At 41.3% G+C, this 25,026-nt stretch overlaps 3 protein-coding genes across 5 annotated transcripts in view; all 3 read left to right on the top strand.

The window, feature by feature from the left end:
- LOC108889764 (uncharacterized) overlaps nt 1-24,669 on the top strand; it is a 29,570-nt gene extending 4,901 nt beyond the window's left edge. Inside the window, exons 2-4 of one of the 2 annotated variants that reach the window (XM_051067382.1) lie at nt 20,089-20,206; nt 20,424-22,451; nt 23,162-24,669. In XM_051067382.1, the coding sequence (XP_050923339.1) occupies nt 20,107-20,206; nt 20,424-22,451; nt 23,162-24,390 (3,357 nt within the window). In that variant the 5' untranslated portion in view covers nt 20,089-20,106 and the 3' untranslated portion in view covers nt 24,391-24,669. Of the gene's footprint in view, nt 1-359; nt 478-694; nt 5,295-20,088; nt 20,207-20,423; nt 22,452-23,161 lie in introns of those variants that run through there. The other variant, XM_018686388.2, reaches the window with a different exon arrangement.
- The window catches only part of LOC108889763 (uncharacterized), a 43,043-nt gene extending 18,017 nt beyond the window's left edge, over nt 1-25,026 (top strand). The window contains exon 5 of one of the 2 annotated variants that reach the window (XR_007809791.1): nt 24,667-25,026. The gene's annotated coding sequence lies outside the window, so the exon portion shown is untranslated. The remainder of the gene's footprint in view (nt 1-24,666) is intronic. The other variant, XR_007809792.1, reaches the window with a different exon arrangement.
- Nucleotides 6,832-10,173, top strand: LOC127139571 (transcobalamin-1-like). Its single transcript, XM_051067383.1, has 5 exons — nt 6,832-6,932; nt 8,343-8,475; nt 8,573-8,708; nt 9,703-9,839; nt 9,923-10,173. The coding sequence occupies exons 2-5, from the start codon at nt 8,403-8,405 to the stop codon at nt 10,000-10,002; spliced, it is 426 nt and encodes a 141-aa protein (XP_050923340.1). The 5' UTR covers nt 6,832-6,932; nt 8,343-8,402; the 3' UTR covers nt 10,003-10,173.

Below are 25,026 nucleotides of genomic sequence, written 5' to 3'. Positions count from 1 at the left end.
ACAAATCTTTATAAATCCTGTTTAAGGTTATTGTGCATAATAATAAACATTTTAGAGTTTACTTTTATGATGTAATGTCTTATGAATAAACAATGTCTCAGAATATAAGAGCAAATGCATTTAAAAAAAGTCCTATGTGTTTTTCTGATTTATGAGAATTGCTGCTGCAACATTACAATATCCTGTTGGGGATCAATAAAGTCCTCTATCCATCTAAAGCTCAGTACGACTATAATGAGAGGCTTTGTATTGCACCAAAATTAAATTAATGTCTAATAAAGAACACGACCACTTTGAGAGCTATTTTTCATTAGATACAGGTAGTGATAATTAAGCGAACTGTGTGTTTTGTTTTCCAGCTGAACTTTATCGACACCATGGCCTCATGTGGTGAAGGTACCATAGAGACTGCAGCTGTGGGAAGACCGTTCCAGCTCGGCATGCTGTATGACTGCCGGAAGGATGCTCTCATTCCAGGTCAGACCTCATGGATGTGTTGAATATCTCACTTCCTCTTATTGTGAATTAAAGAGTAAACAAACCAATACACAGTTTAAAAAGTATTGTGACACATACTTCAGAAGCTGCAATAGATATAATCTGGAAAACAGAATGTTAAACTGCTCAGTGTTACACATTTAACTGTGGCATTTCAAGTCTTTGACTTTTCTCTGTATCATTAATTGGTCAACAGGTGTAACCTTATGGGATCTAAAGGAGCTACAAAAGAATACAAGTGTGCAACAACAAAATAATACTGAGTTTAATGTCACAGCATCAGATTCGATTGAGGAGAAGTCCAATTTGTTAAAGATCTCTGGCTCTCTTAAACTGAGTCTGTTGGGAGGACTGGTGAACGTGAGAGGATCAGCAAAATATTTCCAAGACACAAAGAAATCTCAGAAACAAGCTCGAGTGACTCTTCAGTACAATGCAACAACAAAGTTTGAAACACTGACAATGTCTCACCTGGCTCATGGACAGGTATCTCATCCTAATGTGTTTGAAGACGACACTGCCACTCACGTGGTCACAGCCATCCTGTATGGAGCTGGAGCTTACTTTGTGTTTGACAGAGAATCATCATTAGAGGACGAGACAAAACAAGTGGAGGGAGAAGCTAACCTCACCTTCAACAAGCTGAAATTCCTCACAGTAGATGCTGAGGCTTCATTCAACATGGATGACAAAGAGAGAGCAGCAGTAAAAAATTTTAGCTGCACGTTTCACGGAGACTTCAAGCTACCCTCCAACTCAACGTCCTTCACTGATGCTGTGAAAGTTTGCAGGACCCTTCCTGACCTGCTGGGACAGGATGGAGAACATGCTGTTCCTCTCAGGGTGTGGCTATACCCTCTGGTGAAGCTGGATTCAAGAGCGGCAAGACTCCAAAGAGACATCAGCCGTGCTCTCATCACGTGCTCATCAGAAACTATAGAGAGTTTAAACAGGACAGAGATGAGATGCAGCGACCTCCTGAAAGACACCGCAGCAACAACATTTCCTGCCATGGAGAAGAAGGTTCAGGATTTGATGCAGATGTGTCGCCAGTACAAGCTTGACTTCATGCAGAAGCTCGGGTCAGTGCTTCCTTCAATCCGAGGGGGTGGGAAAGAGGAGAGTGTCCTTGAGGAAATCCTTAAGGCTCATGAGAGGTCACCATTCAACAACAAAGACCTGGATCAGTGGCTAAAAACCAAAGGGAAGGAATCAGATACTCTGAAATCCTTCCTTAAACAGCTGGACAAACTAGGTGTGAAAATGGAAGACCATCTGGATGACCTGTTGTCTGATTTAGATGTCAGAAATGTTGTGTGCTTTTCATTTACCTCTGTAGACCAGCCTGATGGTTTCCTGGTCAAACTGTCCAATCATCTCAGACCAGCAGGAATGGTGGACTCTGCTGGATCCTCTGATCTACAGGACACGAACACAGACTGGCTCTCCAGTGATACTCGACAGACAATGAGGAAACAACTGAAACTGTTTGGAGAACTGAAGAAGTCCAGCAACAGTGATGACACCAAATTCATAGTTACATCAAAATATGCTGAGAGTCATCCTGGAGCGTGTATTTTCATATATGAAGACGGGTGTGATGATGCAGTCTGTTTTGTTTCTCCATCAAAACCTGCCACTCCATCCACCACTGCATCATATGACAGCTTCACAGTTACAGTATCTGAACCAGACTCTGTCACTGTAGAGTACACAGTAGACTACAGACAGAAACAGCAGCAGGACACTGAATGGACATCTCACCCAGTGAAGAAGAACCAAGAGACAGTAACTCTGTCAGGACTAAAGCCAGACACTGAGTATGAGATCAGAGCCACAGCTGTGGGTAAACTCAGCTATGCTGTCAGCAGTGATGTCTGCAGGGCTGTAACCCTCACAGCAGTTGGTCCACCCACTCAGGTAAAATACACTGAAGTGAAAGCAAACTCCATCACTCTGACATGGAGCAACCCGTCTGTCCAATGCTGTGAATCTGTGAAAGGATACATCATTGAGTTCAGAGAGGAGAACAGCAGTCAGTGGCAGAGTAAAGAGACCAGAGAGGAGGTCTACACATTCACTCTGAACAGCCTTAAACAGGATGCAGTCTACTCCGTCAGGATGTGCACAGATGGAGGTGTTGGAGTAAGTCAGCCTGGTGAAGAACTCAAGGTTAAAACTAAGAAAGAACCACTGGATGCAAAGAAGTTCACACTCATCCAAGGTAATCCACCAGTCTACCTACTTAAACTGAAACCAGCAGGAGTTGGTCAGGTCAATAAAAAGGTTTTTGGAAGCGCACCAACCGGAAAGCAATCAAACAAAACCATTATGGTTGTAGGTGCAACTGGATCTGGCAAGACCACCCTCATCAACGGCATGATCAACTACATTCTTGGAGTCGATTGGGAGGACAACTGGAGATTTAAACTGATAAGTGAAGAAACCAATAAAACACAAGCCTGCAGTCAGACATCAGAGGTGACAGCCTACCAGATTTACCACACAGATGGTTTCAAAGTTCCCTACTCTCTCACAATCATCGACACTCCAGGGTTTGGGGACACCAGAGGAATCAAACAAGACAAAGAAATAACAGAAAAAATAAGACAGTTTTTCTCAGTCAATGGTGGAATTGATAGCATTGATGCAGTGTGCTTTGTAGTGCAGTCTGCTTTAGCTCGTCTGACACACACACAGAGATACATCTTTGAAGCCATCCTCTCCATTTTTGGGAAGGACATTGCCAGCAACATCATTGTTCTGGTCACCTTTGCCGATGGCAAGTCACCCCCAGTCCTGGAGGCCATCAAAGCTGCCAACATCCCATGTGCCACAAAGGAAGACGGGTCTATTCTCCATTTCAAATTCAACAACTCTGTGCTTTTTGCCGAAAACACAGGAGTCAAGCATGAGGACAACTTTGACTACATGTTCTGGAAAATGGGGAAAGCCAGCATGAATACATTCTTCACTCATCTAAATACAATGCAACCTCAGAGTCTGACCCTGACAAAGGAGGTTCTCCAAGAGCGCAAACAGCTTGAGGCGACTGTTGAGGGGCTGCAGCCAATGATTCGACAAGGTCTGTCAAAACTGGAGGAAATACACAGCACAAAAGCTGCACTGGAAAACCACGAGACCCACATGAAGGAGAATGAGGACTTTGAATATGAAGTAGAGATTGAAAAATCTGAGAAGATTGATCTGGAACCAAGAATCTTTGTCACCAACTGCCATGGGTGCAACTATACCTGCCATTATCCTTGTCAGATACCAAAAGATGAGCATAAACATGGGTGTGCTGCCATGAAAAATGGAAACTGCACAGTGTGTCCAGGCAAATGTGTATGGAGCGATCATTTCAACATGAAGTACCGATGGGAGACAAAACGTGTAACAGAGAAGAGGACGTATCAGGACCTAAAGAGTAAATATGAGGCAGCTCTGGGGAAAAAGATGGATACAGAGAAAATCATTGAACAGTTGAAAGTAGAGTACGAGCAGGTGCAGGGGAAAGTTGTAGAAATGATGAACACTTTAACAAACTGCCTGCAGCGTCTGAGAGAGATCGCACTTCGCCCAGATCCTTTGGCTACTCCAGATTACATTGATCTCCTGATACAGACAGAGGAACAACAGGCCAAACCTGGATTTAAACAGCGTATTAAAGAGTTAAATGAAGTTAGACAAGGTGCAGTTCTCCTGAAGAAGGTGGCAGAGGGACTCACTCTAACTGACAAAGAGACGTCAAAATGGAAGAAGATGAAGTCTACTGCTAAGGGGGTTTTCAACCATGTTGTCAGTTGGTTTACTTCTGACAAGAGCATGTGAAACAATTAGCAGTACACAGAAGTTATCATTGTCTGTTTGCAGTAGGTAGGAAGTAATTTTAGTTTCTCTGTGTACAATCCTCTAGTTTATGCTTGTGCTTTAAACATTATGAGTTTTATGACATGACCATTTTATTTTCAATTAGATCGATGTGTCAATGTGTTGATAAATGTAAAACTCAGCAAAAAAACATTCCTGATGATGAACTCGTATATCATTTACTTTTCTGGTTTAATCTTTTTTTTTTTTTTTAGATTTCAGGTCTGATGTAATATCTTAGGTGTTTTGGGGTCCAAGCCCCCTCATGATAATGAAATCAAGGTTATTAGGTTGTAGTCAAGGTAGTTATTTACATTATCATATGTAATCCCCTAAAGCCTTATCTGTGGGGATACTGTCTGTGAGATGAGGTGTAGCTCGGTGTGATTGTTGTGAAGGATGATCATTACTTTCTTCATTTAACCAACCTTCTCATTTTTCATCACTGGTTGTAATTATGTTGAAGTTAGATCATATGTCACAGTAATGTCTCAGTAATTAACAGCTTTAGTGGTTATGGTTGTTGCTGTTTAGCTCTAATTTTACTTTCAACTTTTCCTGTGTATCTGAATCTATTAATGTATCATACATCATTGCCATATTATATAGTATAAGTCTGCCTTATCTTATCTGTCTTCTGTAACTTGTGTTAGAGGTTTTGAAACCTGTTAAGGAATAAACATCAAATTCAAACATGTACTTCAATCAACTCTTTGTGGGATTCTGTCTCACTGAAGACGGTGATAGAAATCTAAAGAGACAGTCTAAGTGATTGATAACTATCTGCCATGTGTTATTTTATTGTATTTTACTCCCTGGAGAGTTTAGTGATGGATTATCACTCTGTATCATGACCTGCACTGCTGGACTAAATGTAATCATTTGATTTGTGCTCAATAAAAATTGCTTGTATTGACACTCGACAGCTCAGGTCTGGTCTCTGGTCTTTTAGGGGTTGAATAATAACACACAGTTTGGATCACTGTCTGGGGAGTGTGTGTGTGTGTGTGTGTGTGTGTGTGTGTGTCTGTGTGTGTGTGTGTTCAACTAAATGTCTGAAAGGGTAAAAAAGTAGAGTAATAAAAACAATGATGTAAAGTTCCAGAAAATCTCCATTACATGATTTTGTGCACTAATATATATATATATATATATATTATCATAAACTGACTTGAAATGAATTTATCTGACTGTAGAATCACACACATGATCACACAAAAATAAATAATAAAACCATTTAATTTATCTGAATAGTTCTCAGATCTGGGCTCTATGATTCTGACTCAAAGCTGTTGATTCTGCAGCTGCAGATTTTCACTGCTGAGTAAACCTCACTCAATAACCTTCACTATCTTCGAGGATGAAGGCCTGATTTACACAGTTGATGTCTGCTATTTGAACTCTGTGGAGCATCTATGTGGGCTCTAATCTGAGGTGCTGTTCATCAGCAGTTTCTGAGGCTGTAACTCTGAAGAACTTTTCCTTTGCAGCAGAGGTAACTCTTGGTCTTCCTTTCCTGGGGCGGTCCTCTTTAGAGACAGTTTCATCATAAGGTTTGATGGTTTTCAGGACTGCACTTGAGAAGACATTCAAAGTTCTTGAAGTGTTCTGGATTGACTGACCTTCATGTCTTAAAGTAATGATGGACTGTTACAGCTCCACTTGTGCAGATTTATAGTTGTGCTTGACACCATCAGAGCAAGCCATGATGAGTATGTTGTAGCCACAGTTCTTTGGTTTTGATGGCAAGTATGGCTTCAGTCAGCTTCTCAGCCACTGGGACAGGTCAGTTTTGCAGGAACTGCTCTAGTTCTTTTATAGTGAGGTTTAAGCCTAAGGAACCATTGTCATCACCAGCAGTGAACAGTGTCAGCAACAAAAACCTAAAACATATTAGTAAAAAGAGAAAAGCCACAGGCCTCTGAAAACAGATATGGAAACTGTGTCAGAGAATAAGGTCAAAGATGATAATTAGGTTCATGAACTTTACTACAGGATCAACAACCACTGACAGAAACAATGACAGTTTCTCCAAATATTAAAACATAAGGTTTAAAGTTTGAGTCACAAACTTTTATTAAACATTATCACCATGCAGTGACTCCAAACATAGAAACCTGTCATCATCTTTTAACTTTATCTCTTTATCTCAACCAGGCCCAGACTTGGACAAAGAGTCAGGCCAGGAATAATACACTCACCCAGGCCACCCCCACTGATATACTGCACACACAGAAAGAAACACACACACACACACACACACACACACACACACACACACACACACACACACACACACACACACACACACACAAATGATCCTGTCAGGCAGGTACTGAATGACAGGTGTCCTCAGCTCAATAAAGCAGAATGTTCCTCTGAAAAGGAATGAGGAAATATTCAGGGGATAGTACCCTGCATTCCTACCTGGAAGGTAAGTAGGTTCGTAGGAAAGGAGTGGTGAAAGGAGGAGTCTCCCAGCTCTGTATTTAAACAGGTCAGGTATTCAACTAACACCTGTTAGCTACAGCAGAGTCCTGCTTCCCTCTACAACAGGAAAGGTGAGTAAGTTCATATTTTCATATATCTAAAGACATACTGCAAATCAAATGCAAATCATACTTGCTTTACTTGGTTTGTCATGAATACAATATCTCTGGACATTAAATTATGGTTTATTCATTAGAATCTGTGAGAAACGTGGCAGTGCCATTACTAAGGAAATAACTGCTTAACACTTAAATCAGCTCTTGGACAGACTGATTTATCTAGTCAGACATTTTAGCTAAAAGAGAGAATTGCTTGTTAAAGGTATTACACTTGTTTAAAAATCATCTGTATGTGTTAATGTATGTCTGCATCAGGAATTAACCAAAGAGACCAGTTGTAAAATGTATAAACTCCAAACAGAGGATGTTAAGGTCAGGCCGGGTCCAGCAGAACGGTACCATAAAAACATGGCTGTAAAAAGTTTTCCAGCATCTCTGTTCTCGCCACTTTTGACTGAGAATAAAGGCTCACTATGTTAATTAGAAAGCTTCACAAGCAAAGTGCTGATAGATGAACATCAAATTAATACGTGAGGAGGAAAGTTGTGATAACGTGTGTTGTGTTATAATGCAGCTATTCTTCGGGAGGCTGTCACCTCTGTTCCAGTGCACTGTGTTAACATCTATCTTCAAATTGTTTCTATCACCTGTCAGGATCGTTCTGTCTTCCTGGTGTTATGTGGGTCTGAAATGTTCTGAGTTTCTAAGTGTTGCTACCATTGCAATGTTTCCCAGAACAGAACAGGTTTTCCACCTGGGCTGAAACTGTCACTCTGACATGACAGATACTGGTAATCACACATGACAGAAATCACTTTATCCTGCACATATCAGAAGATAGTGATCCAGACCAAGGACAGTAAAGGTTAGGCATCCAAAACCACCAGCTGGGGTTAGGGTAAAACCACAGGTGGAGGGACAAGGTGCAAATATCCAGAACATATCCCCAGATAAAGACAGGGTTAGGCATCCCAGCTGAATGTTTAGGGTTAGGATAAAAAGAGCAGGTGAGAGATTAGAACACAAACAACCAAGTTAAAGATGGTTATGTTTAATCGTCCAAACCCAGTGAGAAAAAAGAAGAGCCCAGTGCCGAGCATCTTGTCGGCCTGATGTACATGGGGTTTCTTAGAAAAATTAATAATAATAATAATAATAATAATAATATATATAATGTACATAATACAACACACAACCAAAATCTCATGTCAAAAGACATGCAGCAGGGAGGTAAAAGAAGAAAGAAAATAACACAGAAGAAGTTCATCGAGCATCGTTCCTGTTTATCAGAGAAATCTGGCAACAACACACAAAGTTCCCCGTTGGTGCCGTACCAGGTCATTTAGCAGGTAAGTATGAGAAATACTAGTCATACAATGTCTATAAATGTGCTTTTGTATTTCTCCTGTTTTTTATTTAAAGCCTGGTCCATCCTGCTCACAGTCCGCTAAGTCTACTGTCCAACAGCTGCTGCTGCTGCTGATGATGATGATGCCTGCTCTGTCCTCTGCAGCCCTGCTGCTGCTGCTGCTGCTTCCTGGGACCCTGACTGAGTGTAAACTTCAAAACCACGAATAAAACATTATTTCAAATGAGTATTATTAGGATTGAATTTCAAAGAATCTCTTTACAAAGTGTTGTCTATCTCTCAGCCCATCCTCCAGTTTCTATTAGTGTGGTGGTGGAGTCACCAAACACCAAACCAGTGACTTACACCACTCATGTGGTTTTCAGAGGGATCCTGCTGGGTGCACTGAAAAGACTCATGAACTCCAATGCAAACTTTAAGTAAGATCATAAAATCAACTACCACCTAGAACTAGTTGTTGTACACATGACTGTCAGCAATGCTGGAATTACAATACTTTAAAAAACAAAAGCACCTGACAGTGGTTAGTTACACAGTGACTGTAGGTGAGTAAACACTTTATTTAAGAAAAACCTTCACAGGAGGAACTGAATCTGAGCTGAGTGACTCTGTGCAGACTAGAGAATACTGAGCTTTTATTACATGGGTAAATATTTCTGTCTGTCTGTAGAGTTCTGTTCACTGCATGTCTTGGTGGTGGTGTTCAACAGTTTGTTATAATTTATCAGAGAATACACTGTTATGAAACAAAATATTAAAGAATGTACAAAAGACAAAGCTTTGAGTAGGAACAGTGTCTGACAGGGGCCTCGAACAAATAAAGTCAATGACATACAAATGTTAAAATCCTCTCCGTCCCCCTCATTAAGGAATCTCTGACTAGACAAACATTTTTAATTTCAACACTGCAGCTGCTGGAAACAGTCAACAGTTCACTTTGACTGTAAACTAAACTAGATGTAACGTCACAAATTGATCTCATGTGTGAACACTTTGATCACTTCATCATTCTGCACAATCAAAGCTCAAATATCCAACTGAAGAAAAAAAAAACCTACAAAACATGTTGGAGTGGAGTGGGACTTAAACTGCTCCAAATGAGTGAATGAAATGTTTCCTCATGGACTGCAGTGCATGCTGGGAGGTTTCCCACCCTGCCTCATGTGAGTGGGATCATATAATTACCCAGTCAAACATTAGCCTTTATTTCCAAATGAGCACACGGTTATTCAGGATAACTTCATCCAGGATTAACTAATCAGTCTAAGCTAAATCTTAGCTGGATGAGAATTGTCGAGATCCTTTTTTTGACCTGATTAAACATGTTTTCCTGATTAGTTAAGCCACATTTGAAGAGTACAGCCTCTGTTGATGGCAGCTGTTATAGTGGGTGTAAATTGTTATTCTGTTCAGGTTCACCTACACAGAAGATCCAAACTATGGTCCATACCTGGAGAGTGTGAATGGTGTGGCTGGAAGTGCTGAAGACCACACATACTGGGAGCTCTTGGTGGAGACTCCAGATGACAAAACCATAAGACCTGATGTTGGCAAGTCCACTATGAAAAAGTCTTTCTTCTTGTATTTATACTGCACATCAGATTCTAATACACTGTGTGGATCTCATTTGTAGGTATTGGGTGTTACATTCCCAGCGCAAATGACAAAATCATTCTGAGGTTTTCAAAGTACAACAACCAATGTACAACATGAGATCAGAGCAAGCGCTGGACCTGTCTAGATAACAGTGTACTTCATAAATGAATAAGCAAATAATGTTGATTGATTCTAACTTCTGGATAAATTATGCTTCCATGTGCTGATGTTACTGGTTCGCAAAGGAAAAATCTCACAGGAGAATAAACTTCATTATTGTCTCTTGAATGTAAAATGTTTCTTTGATTTCCATTCACCTCCACTGTCAGTGTCAAACAGAACGACATGTTACCTGAAGACTTTAACACAATCCCAGCCTGCCTGTGGTCCACAGAAAACAGGCTAATGCATGGCTGTAGATTTGGATACAGACAGTTCCAACATGTCCCTACTAGTGTCAAAGTATCACTGACATGGACCTAATGATGTTTTACCTGATCTCCAACGATCTTTCCATTTTAGTGTCACACTGTGTCTCACATTGTAAGTTCTGTGCAGAGCTACAGATAACACATTAGAAAACAGGGTTTGTGCAGTGCTACTTCTTCACCCTCCATGTTAGACTGAGGATAGACTGGATGCTCTTCAGCTAATAAAAAAATCAAAGTTACTGTCTTTGTAGAATGAACTTCTGTCTCTGTGTTTCTGTGCTGCAGTGGAGGGATCATAACACAAACAGGGAATTTTTGCATTAAAAAGACTAAAACTTTGAAAGACAGGGAGGAATGATTACAGTGAGCAAAACCTACTCCACTGTTCATGTGGACACCTGACTATTGTTAGAAGACAGACTTAACTTCATCTCTTATGTTTAATTTATAATAACATTTAACAGTTTTTAAACCACTCATGTTTTGCTGGTAACATTTGCATCTGCAAATCAATATTTGCCTCTGAGATGTGGTTAAATAAAAGTATAAAGTGTTGTAAAACAGAAATAATCCAGTACATAAAATTTGAATTTAAGTACAGTACCTAGTACCAATCAACCGTTGCTCAGTCTCAGCATCACCAACATCTTCAAGTTTGCACCTTTTTATTTTATACTCTACACCAACTGATTTCAGTTCAGGAATTCCATGTGTTAAATATTAAAAAGCACTGAAACCATATGCCTCTTCTTACAGAGCAAGGAAAAAAGAGCCAACAAGACTAATCAGATAGTTCATTCACACTGTGACTGTAAAAGTGTTTAATACAGACAAATGAAGGCATAGAGGCAGCTACATTCAAACAGACAAGTATCACCATCCCGCAGCATGTCCTTCAGTAAGCAAACAGATTTTCTAAACACCAGTCATCCTCTAACTGCTCTGCATGTCGTCTAATATGAGACAGTGGAAGAATCTGCCAGTGTCGTATCAATATTTGCTTCTTTTCTAACAAAAGATTAGTTACCTAAACATCTGTATCACAGTCAACTGGGTTCTTTAAAGGAGCTACTTTTTGCTTTGATGATGGCTTTATATTCTAAAATATAAAACATACTCTGGTTTGTTTAAGACTTTTTTGTTTCAAGAAAAACCATCAAATGACAAGGTGTGTCCAAACTTTTGACTGGTTCTGTATATTAATGTCACATCCTGAGTGCCTGAACCTCTGAGCCTGAACACAGAGCTGAGGGTCTAAAGAGGAAAATGGTTCAGTCAGTATATTGTTGGAAAACTAGTCAAAACATGTTGATAGTGAACATTTTAAAATGCCTCAAATGAGTAGAATAAAAAGTTGATCACAAACTTTGGATGTGATATAATGTAAATCTATGACCAAAAGTAAAAAATGACGACAGTGAGAGTGTTTGTCTATAAATACAACAGCAGAAGCTGAGCAGCAGATGTGGACACTGAGCTGTGTTTAGGTTCACCTCTTTCTGAATGACCTCAGACACGTTTAATAATTGTACTGATCAGATCACACACAGTAAACTGACTGTCAGAGATCTGAGAGGAGGTCATTTCCTGTTTGTTAGACATGGTGAACATGTTAGATGTGATAATGTCATAAATAAAATGTTACAAAGCCACAACCAGTTTGTATCTCATCACCATCTTTAATGCCTCCCATGAGTTTATAGTACCACACCCTAACCCTAACCCTAACCACCCCTCAGTGTGATGAAGGATTCTCAGTGTAGTTGACTGATAATCCAGACCTTCCATCTCCATGGCTCCTTGTTCTTCTCTTATCTTTAGTCACAACTGTCTCATTCAGTTTCTACACTAAACTGGGTCAAAGTATTAGTGGATATTTCACACCTCAAATTAAATACACCAGACAGTTCAGAAAACACAGACTCTGCTGTGAAGTGATGTTTAGCTGCACTGAACAACCCTGTCTCCTCAAAGGACTGTTAGACACAACTGAAACAGCACATATGTTTGATTGGAAACACCACCTCTGTTATTATTGATAGGGTGATCAATGAACAGATGTGTCCAGCTGCAGACGACCTTTCTGTACTACACTGTTTCAGTGTTGTTGTAGGTGATGTGTTTCAGCAGAGGACAGGAACTGTTGGTGGCTCCATTGTGCCAATAAAACAAGAGAAAATGATACTGTAGATCTTGTATTTTATCAGTATTTTAAAGAGTCAGGACCAGCTTCAGACTCTGTGTCTCTGTTGGAATCAGCAGCTGCTGTAGAACTGAACTCAAACCCATTGAAGCTGAAACCCAGAGCACAGGTGACTGAATGAGTCCAGAGGGCAGCACCTCTTCTTCTTCTGTCATGGACAGAGGTCCAGCTCAGTCTGATCCTCTGACAGGATCAAAATACCTGAACCAGGACACAGACTGAGGCTTCATCCAGCTGTTAACCTCATTAACAGTTCCTCATGTCGTTCAGCTGAGGACTCAGAAAACACCAGCATCATGAAGTCCCTGTAACTGGGTTTAAACAGCAGAAAAGAATCAGCTGAGATGAGAAAAGTTAAACCTTTGTTCAGCCAGAAGAAGAGAGTTTAAAGTGACAGGTGTCACAGTCTGATCTGAGGCTGTTTGTAGAACAAACCACATTAAATCCTCACACTGCTCTGACTGACTGGGTTCAACACCAACATGTCCAACACTGACTGACTGACTCACAGGTTGTGTATAAACTGACCCCACATGACATCCTCAGTCTTATCTGACGTGTCCTTTGATTTGCTCATCAAATCAAATCACAAATCATTTGTGACTTGTTAAACCATCAAATAACATTCACACCTGTTTCCATCATATAATGATTATTATGAGGTGACACAGGAGCTTCAGTGCAGTGAAAACAAAGATTGGTTCTGTTCTAATCACTGAACATACAGCACGTGATATCAGTATGAATTCACAGAAAGAAACACAAATATCAGTGTGAGGACAGTCAGAGGTGGAAGTGGAGTTCAGGAGAACACTGAATGGTTTGATAAGGATGAACATGATGTGGATCAGATGCTGTGGCCTGATCTCAGTTAAACATTTGTGGGAGATGTTTTCAGACCGATCTCTCCACCTCCATCATCTCAACACCAAAGGAGAGAATATCTTTAGGAAGAATCATGTTCATCCTCCAGTAGAGTTCAGAGACCTGGAGGCTCACGGGAGAACACCTGACTGAAACACTTTATGGTGGTTTAAGTACTTTTGATAGAAAGACTTATTTCAATAGTCCAGGCAGGTGGTGGTGAAAACAGGAGGAACTGGCCTTGTTTTCATGTTAGTTTTTTAGATAAGCAACAATCAAATATCAAAGGCAGAGAAGAAGTCTTATTGTTGTAGATAGTCTGAGTCAAGTCCAAGTCTTCAGTCTGTTTCCAACTTAATGTCTGTCCACCTAACCCAGAAGAGAACCCAGACAGAACCCACGCAGGCACAGAGAGAACATGTAAACTCCACACAGAAAAACCTCGGGCTCGAACCCGGAACCGTCTCTCTGTGAGGCAACAGTGCTAACCGCCCAATGTTGGACTTATTGTCATCTGACTACAAGTGTTGCTGTGAAAGGTTGTGAGGAAATATGTATGGATTGTAAACAGAGTTTAAGTGAATCAGAGTGTCTGTTTTACATGAATATCACAGGCAACAACGATACAGAAAAGACCATTTGTCCTCAACAGTTTCCTCAAAGTTGTTAAAGGTGTTTGTGCCTGGAGTTGACAGCGTAGCCAATAAAGTTTTTTTGTAGGCCATCACCAAAGTCATATCAATGACAATGAGAAAATGTGGGAGAGATGGAGGAAACAGAGAAAGATGCACCAACAAAATGATCCTGTCAGGCAGGTACTGTATGACAGGTGTCCTCAGCTCAATAAAGCAGAATGTTCCTCTGAAAAGGAATGAGGAAATATTCAGGGGATAGTACCCTGCATTCCTACCTGGAAGGTAAGTAGGTTCGTAGGAAAGGAGTGGTGAAAGGAGGAGTTAGTCTCCCAGCTCTGTATTTAAACAGGTCAGGTATTACACCTGTCAGCTACAGCAGAGTCCTGCTTCCCTCTACAACAGGAAAGGTGAGTAAGTTCATATTTTCATATATCTGAAGACATACTGCAAATCAAATGCAACTCATACTTGCTTTACTTGGTTTGTCATGAATACAATATCTCTGGACATTAAATTATGGTTTATTTATTGGAATCTGTGAGAAACTTGGCAGTGCCATTACTAAGGAAATAACTGCTTTGTTTAAAAATCTTCTGTATGTGTTAATGTATGTCTGGATCAGGGCTTAACCTACCAAAGAGACCAGTTGTAAAATGTATAAACTCCAAAGAGAGGATGTTAACATCAGGCTGGGTCCAGCAGAACGTCCTAATACAACCAGAACAACACTGCAACTGTATTCTGTCCAGAATAGTTTCTTTGGCAATAATTTATTCTATTGACAAAATAAATATGATGCACAGTCAAAATGAAATGCAACACATAATCAGTCCACTCCACCATGTCGTTGTCATATGAAATCAGAGAAACCACTCCTTCAACTGACAGCAAGCAAAGCACAGCCAGAGGTGACCTGCTCATGTCAGCCCCACAGCTGACACACAGCCAAACTTTTTTCAGTTGTGTCAAAATTGTGTGTTTTTTGTCTCAATATTTCATCAAACCACTATTGTCATCTTATCCTTTTGTGGCCCTATCAAGTGCCTCAGTTTCATACACGATCTCCTGCTAGCATCTAGTGGACATTTTGTGTTTTTACACATTGCTAACACTACTATGATTTTCTGCTCCATTTGGACCCAAAATGATATGTCCGAATGTCAGTGTCAAGTTTTGAGTGAATGTTTGAGCTTCAACCCAAGTTGTGTAACAATCACTAAATCTTCAAACTTTTTATTTCCACAACAACCTTATGACTTATGTCAGGCTAGCTGATCAACAGTAGATTGTTAGAGTGGTGCTGTAGAGCAGGAAATGTGGGGCTTTTTTGACCATGGAAAGGATATGCCTGAGCCATCACCTGTTGTACTGTCGCCCAGTGTTTGAATAAACTTGAAGAGGTTATATAGGAAGAGACTTTGATAAATCAGATGGAGTCTGGTGAAGAGCCTTTTTGAGGCTGGTGGGCTGACATTCAGATGCTTTAGGTCTCAGCAATTGTTCTCAGAGTGAACTGGATGAGGTTAAGTTTAGGCTTAAAAGAAGTGATGCCACAGGGACAGCCGGTTGTGACATTTAGGCAGAGGACGCTCACGAGAAGGTTCCCAGTCCCTTTATTATTACCTTCTTGATTTATGTAGTGTCTGAAGTATGGTATGGTTTTCACTCTCTTAAGAATCTCTGAAGCTGCATATATGTTTTTCTATTCTTTGGGTTCATATTTAGGTTAATAGCTGTGAACGTAAATCTGTGAATGTAAATCTGTAAGTGTTAGGGATAACACCTCCTCTCTGTTTTTTGGAAAAGTGAGGTCATTGAGTGAGGTGCCAATGTCCCGCTATAGATCATGAAGACAACTAACATATATATATACTGATGTTTAGAGCTGTTAGGAGAGAGATCCATATTGGCTCGGATCCTCTCACAGGCTACTGCAGTGCTTGTTTTGTCACTTCTTTGTAATTAACTTCTATATACAAGCAAGCCAGTGTCAGCAGAGATCTCTTCGTCATCTTCACATCATCACCATCAAATATACCACATTTACTAATCTTTTCCTTGGAACTTCAACATAATCATCATATATTTTTTCATTTGTTTTACAGCTACAGATATTATGTTGCTTAACTGTTATACTTTTGTTTTCACTTTAAGTGTTAAAAGGTTTTAATAAATAATAGATCAGTGCTTCTCGTAGATCAAAACTTTAATAGGGTCGAATGGGGATATTTTTTGCATGTTCAAAGAAATATTGGTATGGTCCTAATTTTATTTCATAGATTAAACTCATATAACTCACCCAAAGCCTCTGTAAATGCACAGTATTTTCAGCTGTCAAGGGGGACCTGTCAGGGATCAGTGCACTACTATTTGTCTTGGCCATAAAGCCCTTATCCATTACACTGAAGTCACTGGCATCAAAAAGTGGAGGAGAGGAGCACAGGGTATCTTAATATGAAGATGATTTAGTAATGTATGTATCAGACCCAGTTTTAAGTGTACCTCATATTATCCATACTTTGAGGAGATTTGGCACATTTTCTATGTATAAACTGAACTTTAGTAAAAGTGAATGTTAACCTGTTAACAACTTGGTATTTCAATTATAGGACAATGCCTTACTGATCCAAATGTCTAGAAATGGCTTTAAATATCTGAGCATTAATATGACAATGGACATGCAGAAGCAATTACATCAATAACAATAATAATAAGTAATACAAACTAATTCTCTTAATTTATCATGGCTTTATACACCATAACCACGCATTTGACTTTTTGCAGTCATTATGCTTTGTTTTTGATATCATCCATACTCACCAAGCCAACCCACCAATATTCACCCCCTGCAACCCAGCAACCCCAACCCCAACATAGACTGGAGAACACTGGAGATTACACAGACACAGTAAGCAACTCAAGAGCAAGGGGCTCTTGACAAAGCATCAGCCACAGCGTTCTCATGTCCTTTGATGTGGCGTTCATCTAAACAATATGATTGTAGGAACAAAAACCACTGCATCAGTCTGCAGTTAGTTCCTTAGTTCCAGACCCCCAAATGCCAAGACTGGTCACGTGAGGTCCTCAGCACCTCCTCCTGGAACTCCACTGGAACAACAATTTGGATAATACCAATAAAATGCTCCCCTTGAGGCACCCTCACCAGGACCTGATTTTACAGGAGGTAACCTCTTGTGGCACTCTTCCCATCACAGAGCGATGAACCAGCATGCTGCTCTGCCACCAGCTCACTGTGAGAAATATAAAAGAATCCGGTATGGACACAGGGGAGGCCTCATTCCCGTCTGTACACTGCTCCACTTCTGGCTCTGAAAAGTCTGATGCAATACTGCAACCTCCTCCAGCCTCCACCTGTATATCAGGAGAAATAGAACAGGTAGAAATGACACCAGAAGAGCCGTCACAAGAGGGACTGACAGGACTGATATTCCTGGTGACTGGACGGATTATTGGAGCAATAAGTGCTACAGGCTTAACCTGCGCACTACTGAACCCTCTTTTGATCCAGCCTTCACAGGACACTCGGCTTTCCAGTGCCCTCTGCCTTTGCAGTAGTTACTGGAATCACAATGTAATGGACTCTCTGAGGCCTTCTCTGACCATGGCAAGGACTAGCTGTCTCTTCCCACCGTTTACCCGCTGGCCGAAACCCACTGCCATCTCCCTGGAAACCAGAGTCATCCCAAACTCTGTATACACGATCACGTGTTCTTCACCTTATGTTCATTTACAAACATAAGAATATGACTGGGCACAGAGTTTTTAAATCGCTCCAGAACAACCATCACAAAACTGGGGGACCGAGCATAGATTAGTGGACACATCAAACCCATGTGAAGGCCCAGCAAAACCTCCAGGAACCTGCCTCACACCACTCACATTACTTTAGCTTAACCTGTGCTCCTCCAGTTCCAACTTCTTAACTTCCATTTGCAGCAACAGTAACTCTCTCTGCTGTTCAAATGTTAAAACGGCACTCACTCCAACTTCACAAGAGGCAATCACTCTATACGAGTCTCCACCAGGAGCAACAGCAGGTCATTTTTGATGGAGAACACGCCCCTCTAACAGGTTCTCTTTTAAAATATTTTTCCTGTTTTCCTTCATCCATTTATCTCTGATGTCCATTTTAAAATGCTCTGCAATTTTCTCTAATTCCTCTCATGAACAACACTTCAGTGTCGGAGAACAACTCCTCTGACGGGCCTTTCAAAAATTCTTCTACCAGATCCATAACTGAGAAAGAAAAGTGTTAACCTTACCTGTCTGATTTCACACAAAGTGACAAATATCACCAGCAGCTTGAGCTTCAGAGATCCACACAGTCACACACCACCACAGCTCCGACCCTCTATCTGCCTGACCAGAAACTAAGTAATGCTGCTTTTCCATTACACAGTTTTAGTACTATTTGCCTCTATTAAACACCTACTCGACTATGGTTGTTTTCCATTACAGTTGGGTACCACCTCAGCATGGGTGGGGTCATCATAGCAAGGTGGCCTGAAACTCCTGTAACGTCATTTGTATGCAACACAAACACAACACAATAATAAAAACATGTGGTTTCTGTTGCCAGGTTTTTAAAATGGTGGGTTTGATTCTTGTGAAGGAGTCGCTCTCATGACTCATCCAGTGACGTCACTCCCTGGCCAATCAGGGGCCTGTGGTCTGTTGACGTTACATTTTTGGCTTGAAGTAGGTACTACAAAAGTACCTGGTACCATGTACTACCACCTAATGGAAAACCCTAAAAACCGAGTAGAGTCGGTTATATAAGATCCCCTCTGGTCTTCAGGTGTTATTTGTAGTGGGTACTTACGCACTACATCCCACAAGCCCAGTGAAGTGACAATGCAGCAACTCTCCCTGCAGCTTCAGACGTGCCCCTGAGAAAACTGCTCCAACCAATTTCATCACCACAGTGACAAATCCCCCCCAGTGAACTCGGGAAATTTGTTCCTGAGCCAGACAGGGACAGAACAGTAGCACCTTACCAAGGTTATGTCTCCAGGACCAGCAGAGCCCAGTGGAAACAAAATCACCACCTATCTTGGCAACACAAACATCAGAATGAAACAAACAGATATGTCAGTACAGCCGCTAAACCAAAACAACCAGATGGCTTACTTACCACACCTGTCCATGTCTCCCACTGCGCATTCACAAAACCGCTGCACGGGCAAACTACAACCCAGTGTCGATGTCACACTGACACAACAACTAAGTAACTGTCTCACTCACAAAACTTCCCTTCCACTCATCAAACAATTTACTCCCAGCTGAACCAGCAGCACTACACAGATCTACACTGGGGAACAGGGAACAGACGATTGGCACAGCCTGGCTCTAGAGCTGTGTCAAGGAATGGAGACAGTACGAGTTGGCATTTTAAAGTAAAGAATATTCTATTTACAAAAGAGTAAATTAATTAGTCTGAGACTTAGACTTAGACAGACTTTATTGATCCCTTGGGATGACTCCCTCAGGGAAATTAAGTTTCCAGCAGCTTATACAGACAGAGCCACAGCACACAGGGCAGTTGCAATGACAGTTTGCAAAAGACAGACGAGAATAATCAATCTAACCAAAAATACAAGGCAACTAAGGATAACAAAAATCAGGTCGGCTGGAAACAGGAACCATCCCCAGCGACAAAGACTCCAGAATGAGCACACACCGGGCCCAGGTGTGGCTCATTCAGCTGATGACCCTCCGCCCACCGTCACAAAGGAAAACTACAGGAACAAAACAACAGGGACACCTAGTGTCCAGGTGGAGGAGTCATCATAAAAAGGAAAACACTTCACTTGTTCTTGGCAGAAAAACTGAACTGAATCAAAGTGAATGTGCTCCCCACATCTATTTCAATGTATCCCACTTCTTCCTAAATCTTTCTTCAATCTATTGATTAGGCCTTCATTTAATTTATGTGGGAAGATAAGAAACCATGTTTAGAACTGCCACAGAGGCCTAAATTACAAGGTGGCTTATAGCTCCTTAGATTCAGGTAGTGATGATTAAGTAACTGGGAGTTTTTATTTTCCAGCTGAACTTTATCGACACCATGGCCTCATGTGGTGAAGATACCATAGAGACTGCAGCTGTGGGAAGACCGTTCCAGCTCGGCATGCTGTATGACTGCCGGAAGGATGCTCTCATTCCAGGTCAGACCTCATGGATGTGTTGAATATCTCACTTCCTCTTACTGTGAATTAAAGAGTAAATAAACCAATACACAGTTTAAAAAGTATTGTGACACATACTTCAGAAGCTGCAATAGATATAATCTGGAAAACAGAATGTTAAACTGCTCACTGTTACACATTTAACTGTGGCATTTCAAGTCTTTGACTTTTCTCTGTATCATTAATTGGTCAACAGGTGTAACCTTATGGGATCTAAAGGAGCTACAAAAGAATACAAGTGTGCAACAACAAAATAATACTGAGTTTAATGTCACAGCATCAGATTCGATTGAGGAGAAGTCCAATTTGTTAAAGATCTCTGGCTCTCTTAAACTGAGTCTGTTGGGAGGACTGGTGAATGTGAGAGGATCAGCAAAATATTTCCAAGACACAAAGAAATCTCAGAAACAAGCTCGAGTGACTCTTCAGTACAATGCAACAACAAAGTTTGAAACACTGACAATGTCTCACCTGGCTCATGGACAGGTATCTCATCCTAATGTGTTTGAAGACGACACTGCCACTCACGTGGTCACAGCCATCCTGTATGGAGCTGGAGCTTACTTTGTGTTTGACAGAGAATCATCATTAGAGGACGAGACAAAACAAGTGGAGGGAGAAGCTAACCTCACCTTCAACAAGCTGAAATTCCTCACAGTAGATGCTGAGGCTTCATTCAACATGGATGACAAAGAGAGAGCAGCAGTAGAAAAATTTAGCTGCACGTTTCACGGAGACTTCAAGCTACCCTCCAACCCAACGTCCTTCACTGATGCTGTGAAAGTTTACAGGACCCTTCCTGACCTGCTGGGACAGGATGGAGAACATGCTGTTCCTCTCAGGGTGTGGCTATACCCTCTGGTGAAGCTGGATTCAAGAGCGGCAAGACTCCAAAGAGACATCAGCCGTGCTCTCATCACGTGCTCATCAGAAACTATAGAGAGTTTAAACAGGACAGAGATGAGATGCAGCGACCTCCTGAAAGACACCGCAGCAACAACATTTCCTGCCATGGAGAAGAAGGTTCAGGATTTGATGCAGATGTGTTGCCAGTACAAGCTTGACTTCATGCAGAAGCTCGGGTCAGTGCTTCCTTCAATCCGAGGGGGTGGGAAAGAGGAGAGTGTCCTTGAGGAAATCCTTAAGGCTCATGAGAGGTCACCATTCAACAACAAAGACCTGGATCAGTGGCTAAAAACCAAAGGGAAGGAATCAGATACTCTGAAATCCTTCCTTAAACAGCTGGACAAACTAGGTGTGAAAATGGAAGACCATCTGGATGACCTGTTGTCTGATTTAGATGTCAGAAATGTTGTGTGCTTTTCATTTACCTCTGTAGACCAGCCTGATGGTTTCCTGGTCAAACTGTCCAATCATCTCAGACCAGCAGGAATGGTGGACTCTGCTGGATCCTCTGATCTACGGGACACGAACACAGACTGGCTCTCCAGTGATACTCGACAGACAATGAGGAAACAACTGAAACTGTTTGGAGAACTGAAGAAGTCCAGCAACAGTGATGACACCAAATTCATAGTTACATCAAAATATGCTGAGAGTCATCCTGGAGCGTGTATTTTCATATATGAAGACGGGTGTGATGATGCAGTCTGCTTTGTTTCTCCATCAAAACCTGCCACTCCATCCACCACTGCATCACATGACAGCTTCACAGTTACAGTATCTGAACCAGACTCTGTCACTGTAGAGTACACAGTAGACTACAGAGAGAAGCAGCAACAGGACACTGAATGGACATCTCACCCAGTGAAGAAGAACCAAGAGACAGTAACTCTGTCAGGACTAAAGCCAGACACTGAGTATGAGATCAGAGCCACAGCTGTGGGTAAACTCAGCTATGCTGTCAGCAGTGATGTCTGCAGGGCTGTAACCCTCACAGCAGTTGGTCCACCCACTCAGGTAAAAGACACTGAAGTGAAAGCAAACTCCATCACTCTGACATGGAGCAACCCGTCTGTCCAACGCTGTGAATCTGTAAAACAGTTTATCATTGAGTTCAGAGAGGAGAACAGCAGTCAGTGGCAGAGTAAAGAGACCAGAGAGGAGGTCTACACATTCACTCTGAACAGCCTTAAACAGGATGCAGTCTACTCCGTCAGGATGTGCACAGATGGAGGTGTTGGAGTAAGTCAGCCTGGTGAAGAACTCAAGGTTAAAACTAAGAAAGAACCACTGGATACAAAGAAGTCCACACTCATCCAAGGTAATCCACCAGTCTACCTACTTAAATTGAAACCAGCAGGAGTTATTAATCACAGAGTTGTAGGGTTTCATATTTGGTGAGATGCTGAGATACTTCCATAGACATGACTATGCATGACATGGTCTGCATAAAGGGAAACTAGTCCCCTCACCCTGAGGATCCAGGTTCAAGTAAGTGATTTGTCATGAAGTATGATGGACCTCCCACAGTCACAGTGTCCACTGGTCAGAAATGATATCAGTAAAGGATTTTCTCTTGTGCTCTCACAAAACCACAAGTTGACAGTTGCTATCAACTAATTGACTTTTATGACCCCAGATATTGATTTCTTCCATGGATTTTGATATTTTATCATTCACTCTTGAAAACAGTTTTCAGCAGAGTTGAGCACTGTCATAAAATGAACAATCTCCCCCCTCATATTTTATATACTGTTTCAAATATCAAACCTATTAAAAATCAATATGAGTTGGGGCGCCTCCATAGTTAAATGGTTAGGGTGCGAACCACATGGACCTCAGTGCTCAGAGCAGCTGGTCCCTGGTTTGACTCCTGATCCAGCTGGACCTTACTGCATGTCATTCCCCTGCTCTCTCTCATTGTCTTATCCAATAAGAACTTTAAATAAAATAAATAAATATGAGTTAACCTACAAGCAGATTAACAGAAAATAGATGACATCCTCTGTTTTTCTTTTTTTTTCAACACAGAGATGCAGAAAACCATCAAGATACTGATGAGTCTCTTAAACTGGGAGGAGTACCTGATTCCTGCACCCCTCTCTATCGCCATCATGGGGGAACTCGTCTTCATCTCCCACTGTGATGACTTCTCCATCAACAAGAACCCCCCAAAAGGTGGCTACAAGTTCATAAAGTTCCCAGACTCCTTCAGGGCTTGTCTTATGCAGGTCTATGACTCGTTGTCACACGCATTCAACGAGGCACACAAGAACATGGATCAGATCTGCATTCACATGAGCACAGTTCCTGATTACATGAAGGCTGCAGTCAACATTCTGTTCAATGGCACTGATGAAGTTATTGAAACTCCTCTGCCAAATCAACTGGAAAACATTCGCACCATTCTAGACGAGTGTGAGACACTAGCAGACAGTGTTGAAAAGAAGTATGCTGATGTTATCAATTTAATCCAGGACCTGTTGGAGGCTTGTATCAATGCTGAATACTTTTATGGAGAAGAACTGGAAAAGGTTCAGATGAAACTGGAAGAAAACAAACTGAGGGAGCAGAGTGCAAGACAGCTGAGTGAACAATCCAAGAAAGCACAACAGTCATATGAGAAGAGTGTGGAGAACATGGAGAAGAATCAGAAGGAGCTGACTGACATCCTGGTTGAGATGCAGAACTGCAAAATCAATGAGATCGACTTTGACACCAAAATCAAAATGCTGGTCAAAGGTCTTGATGCCATGGGCAGAGTCAAAGAGCAGTGGGAGAAGATGGTGCGCTTCTTCCAGATGGTCTCCAACATTGTCAAAACCAGCCTCAGCAAGACAATGCACAATTTTATTAATGAGAAGCTCTTTGTAAAAGACCTCCTGTACAAACAGGCCTTTGAAGCCTCCAACATTGCCAGCCTGATCCACATGATCTCAGAGACCTACACTGAAGTGTCCAACAAGTACCTGATGGACAGAGTGAACAGCCTGGGTAAGCTCATGGCCATGGATAAGGAGAGACCAGAGTTCCTTCATGAGCGTCTGGAGCTGCAGGAGTCCTGTGACGATGCTCAGAGAGGGATTCTGCAGCTGGTCCTGAAGAACAAGAAAGAATTTGAGAGGCAGACCGATGCCAGGATGAAGAAAATAGAGGGTGACCTGAAGGCCATTCTGCCTGCTGCTGAACCTGAGGAGACGGAGAGAATCAAAGAGATCGTTCAGGCCGGCTTCAGTAAAGAAGAAGAGGATTACTACTGATTCAGGTTCACTGTTTACTGCAGAATCTAGATAACTATGGTATATCACAGTATGATACAGAAGCTTCACATGCAGGTGTTAGCAAGTCCACCTCCTGGTGTTGGGTCAAGTTTTTTCCACTTTGCTGTTTCCTTGTGTTTTATAGTGATCAGTGTGAGACAGTGTAAACCTGAGTATAAACCAGAGAAATCCTGTCTGATGATTGTGTTCATATAATGCACGTCTGACTTGGGAGAGGGAATGAAGTAATACAGAGAAGTATAATCAGAGCTAGAGATGTGTGTGTGTGTGTGTGTGTGCAGAGATAAATCTAATGTGTGTGCTGTAAAACATCAGGTTTTCTCTGTCACAGACTGGCTGCACATCTTCAGCACTCACTCATTTTAGAGAAGAATCATTTATTTCAAGTCGTCCTTTCTGTTCATCAAAGTCATTTCTCCTTGAAATGGAAATGTAATAGTTTTTGGTTTTCTTCTCTTTTTTCAGATGTATTTAACCTTTACTTTAGCTGAATGTAATCTGTTACATTTCAGTCACACTTGACTCTGGATGAGACTTTGTACTCTGCTTGCTGTGCTCAATAAAACTAAGTAGATCCTCTTGATCTACTGAAAAGACAGAATCATGTTTATCTTA

The sequence above is a fragment of the Lates calcarifer genome, unplaced genomic scaffold, assembly GCF_001640805.2.
Source record: "Lates calcarifer isolate ASB-BC8 unplaced genomic scaffold, TLL_Latcal_v3 _unitig_1633_quiver_864, whole genome shotgun sequence".
NCBI classification, from domain to species: domain Eukaryota; kingdom Metazoa; phylum Chordata; class Actinopteri; family Centropomidae; genus Lates; species Lates calcarifer.
Note: the sequence above shows the minus strand (reverse complement) of the source record. Positions and strands in the feature narration are given on the sequence as shown.

Excerpts from the sequence above, each read along its gene's own strand:
- LOC127139571 (XM_051067383.1), top strand. The coding sequence starts at position 8,403 with ATGATGATGATGCCTGCTCTGTCCTCTGCAGCCCTGCTGCTGCTGCTG. Across the intron at positions 8,476-8,572 it reads TCCTGGGACCCTGACTGAGT|CCCATCCTCCAGTTTCTATT; the intron begins GTAAACTTCAAA and ends TCTATCTCTCAG. Across the intron at positions 8,709-9,702 it reads AACTCCAATGCAAACTTTAA|GTTCACCTACACAGAAGATC; the intron begins GTAAGATCATAA and ends TATTCTGTTCAG.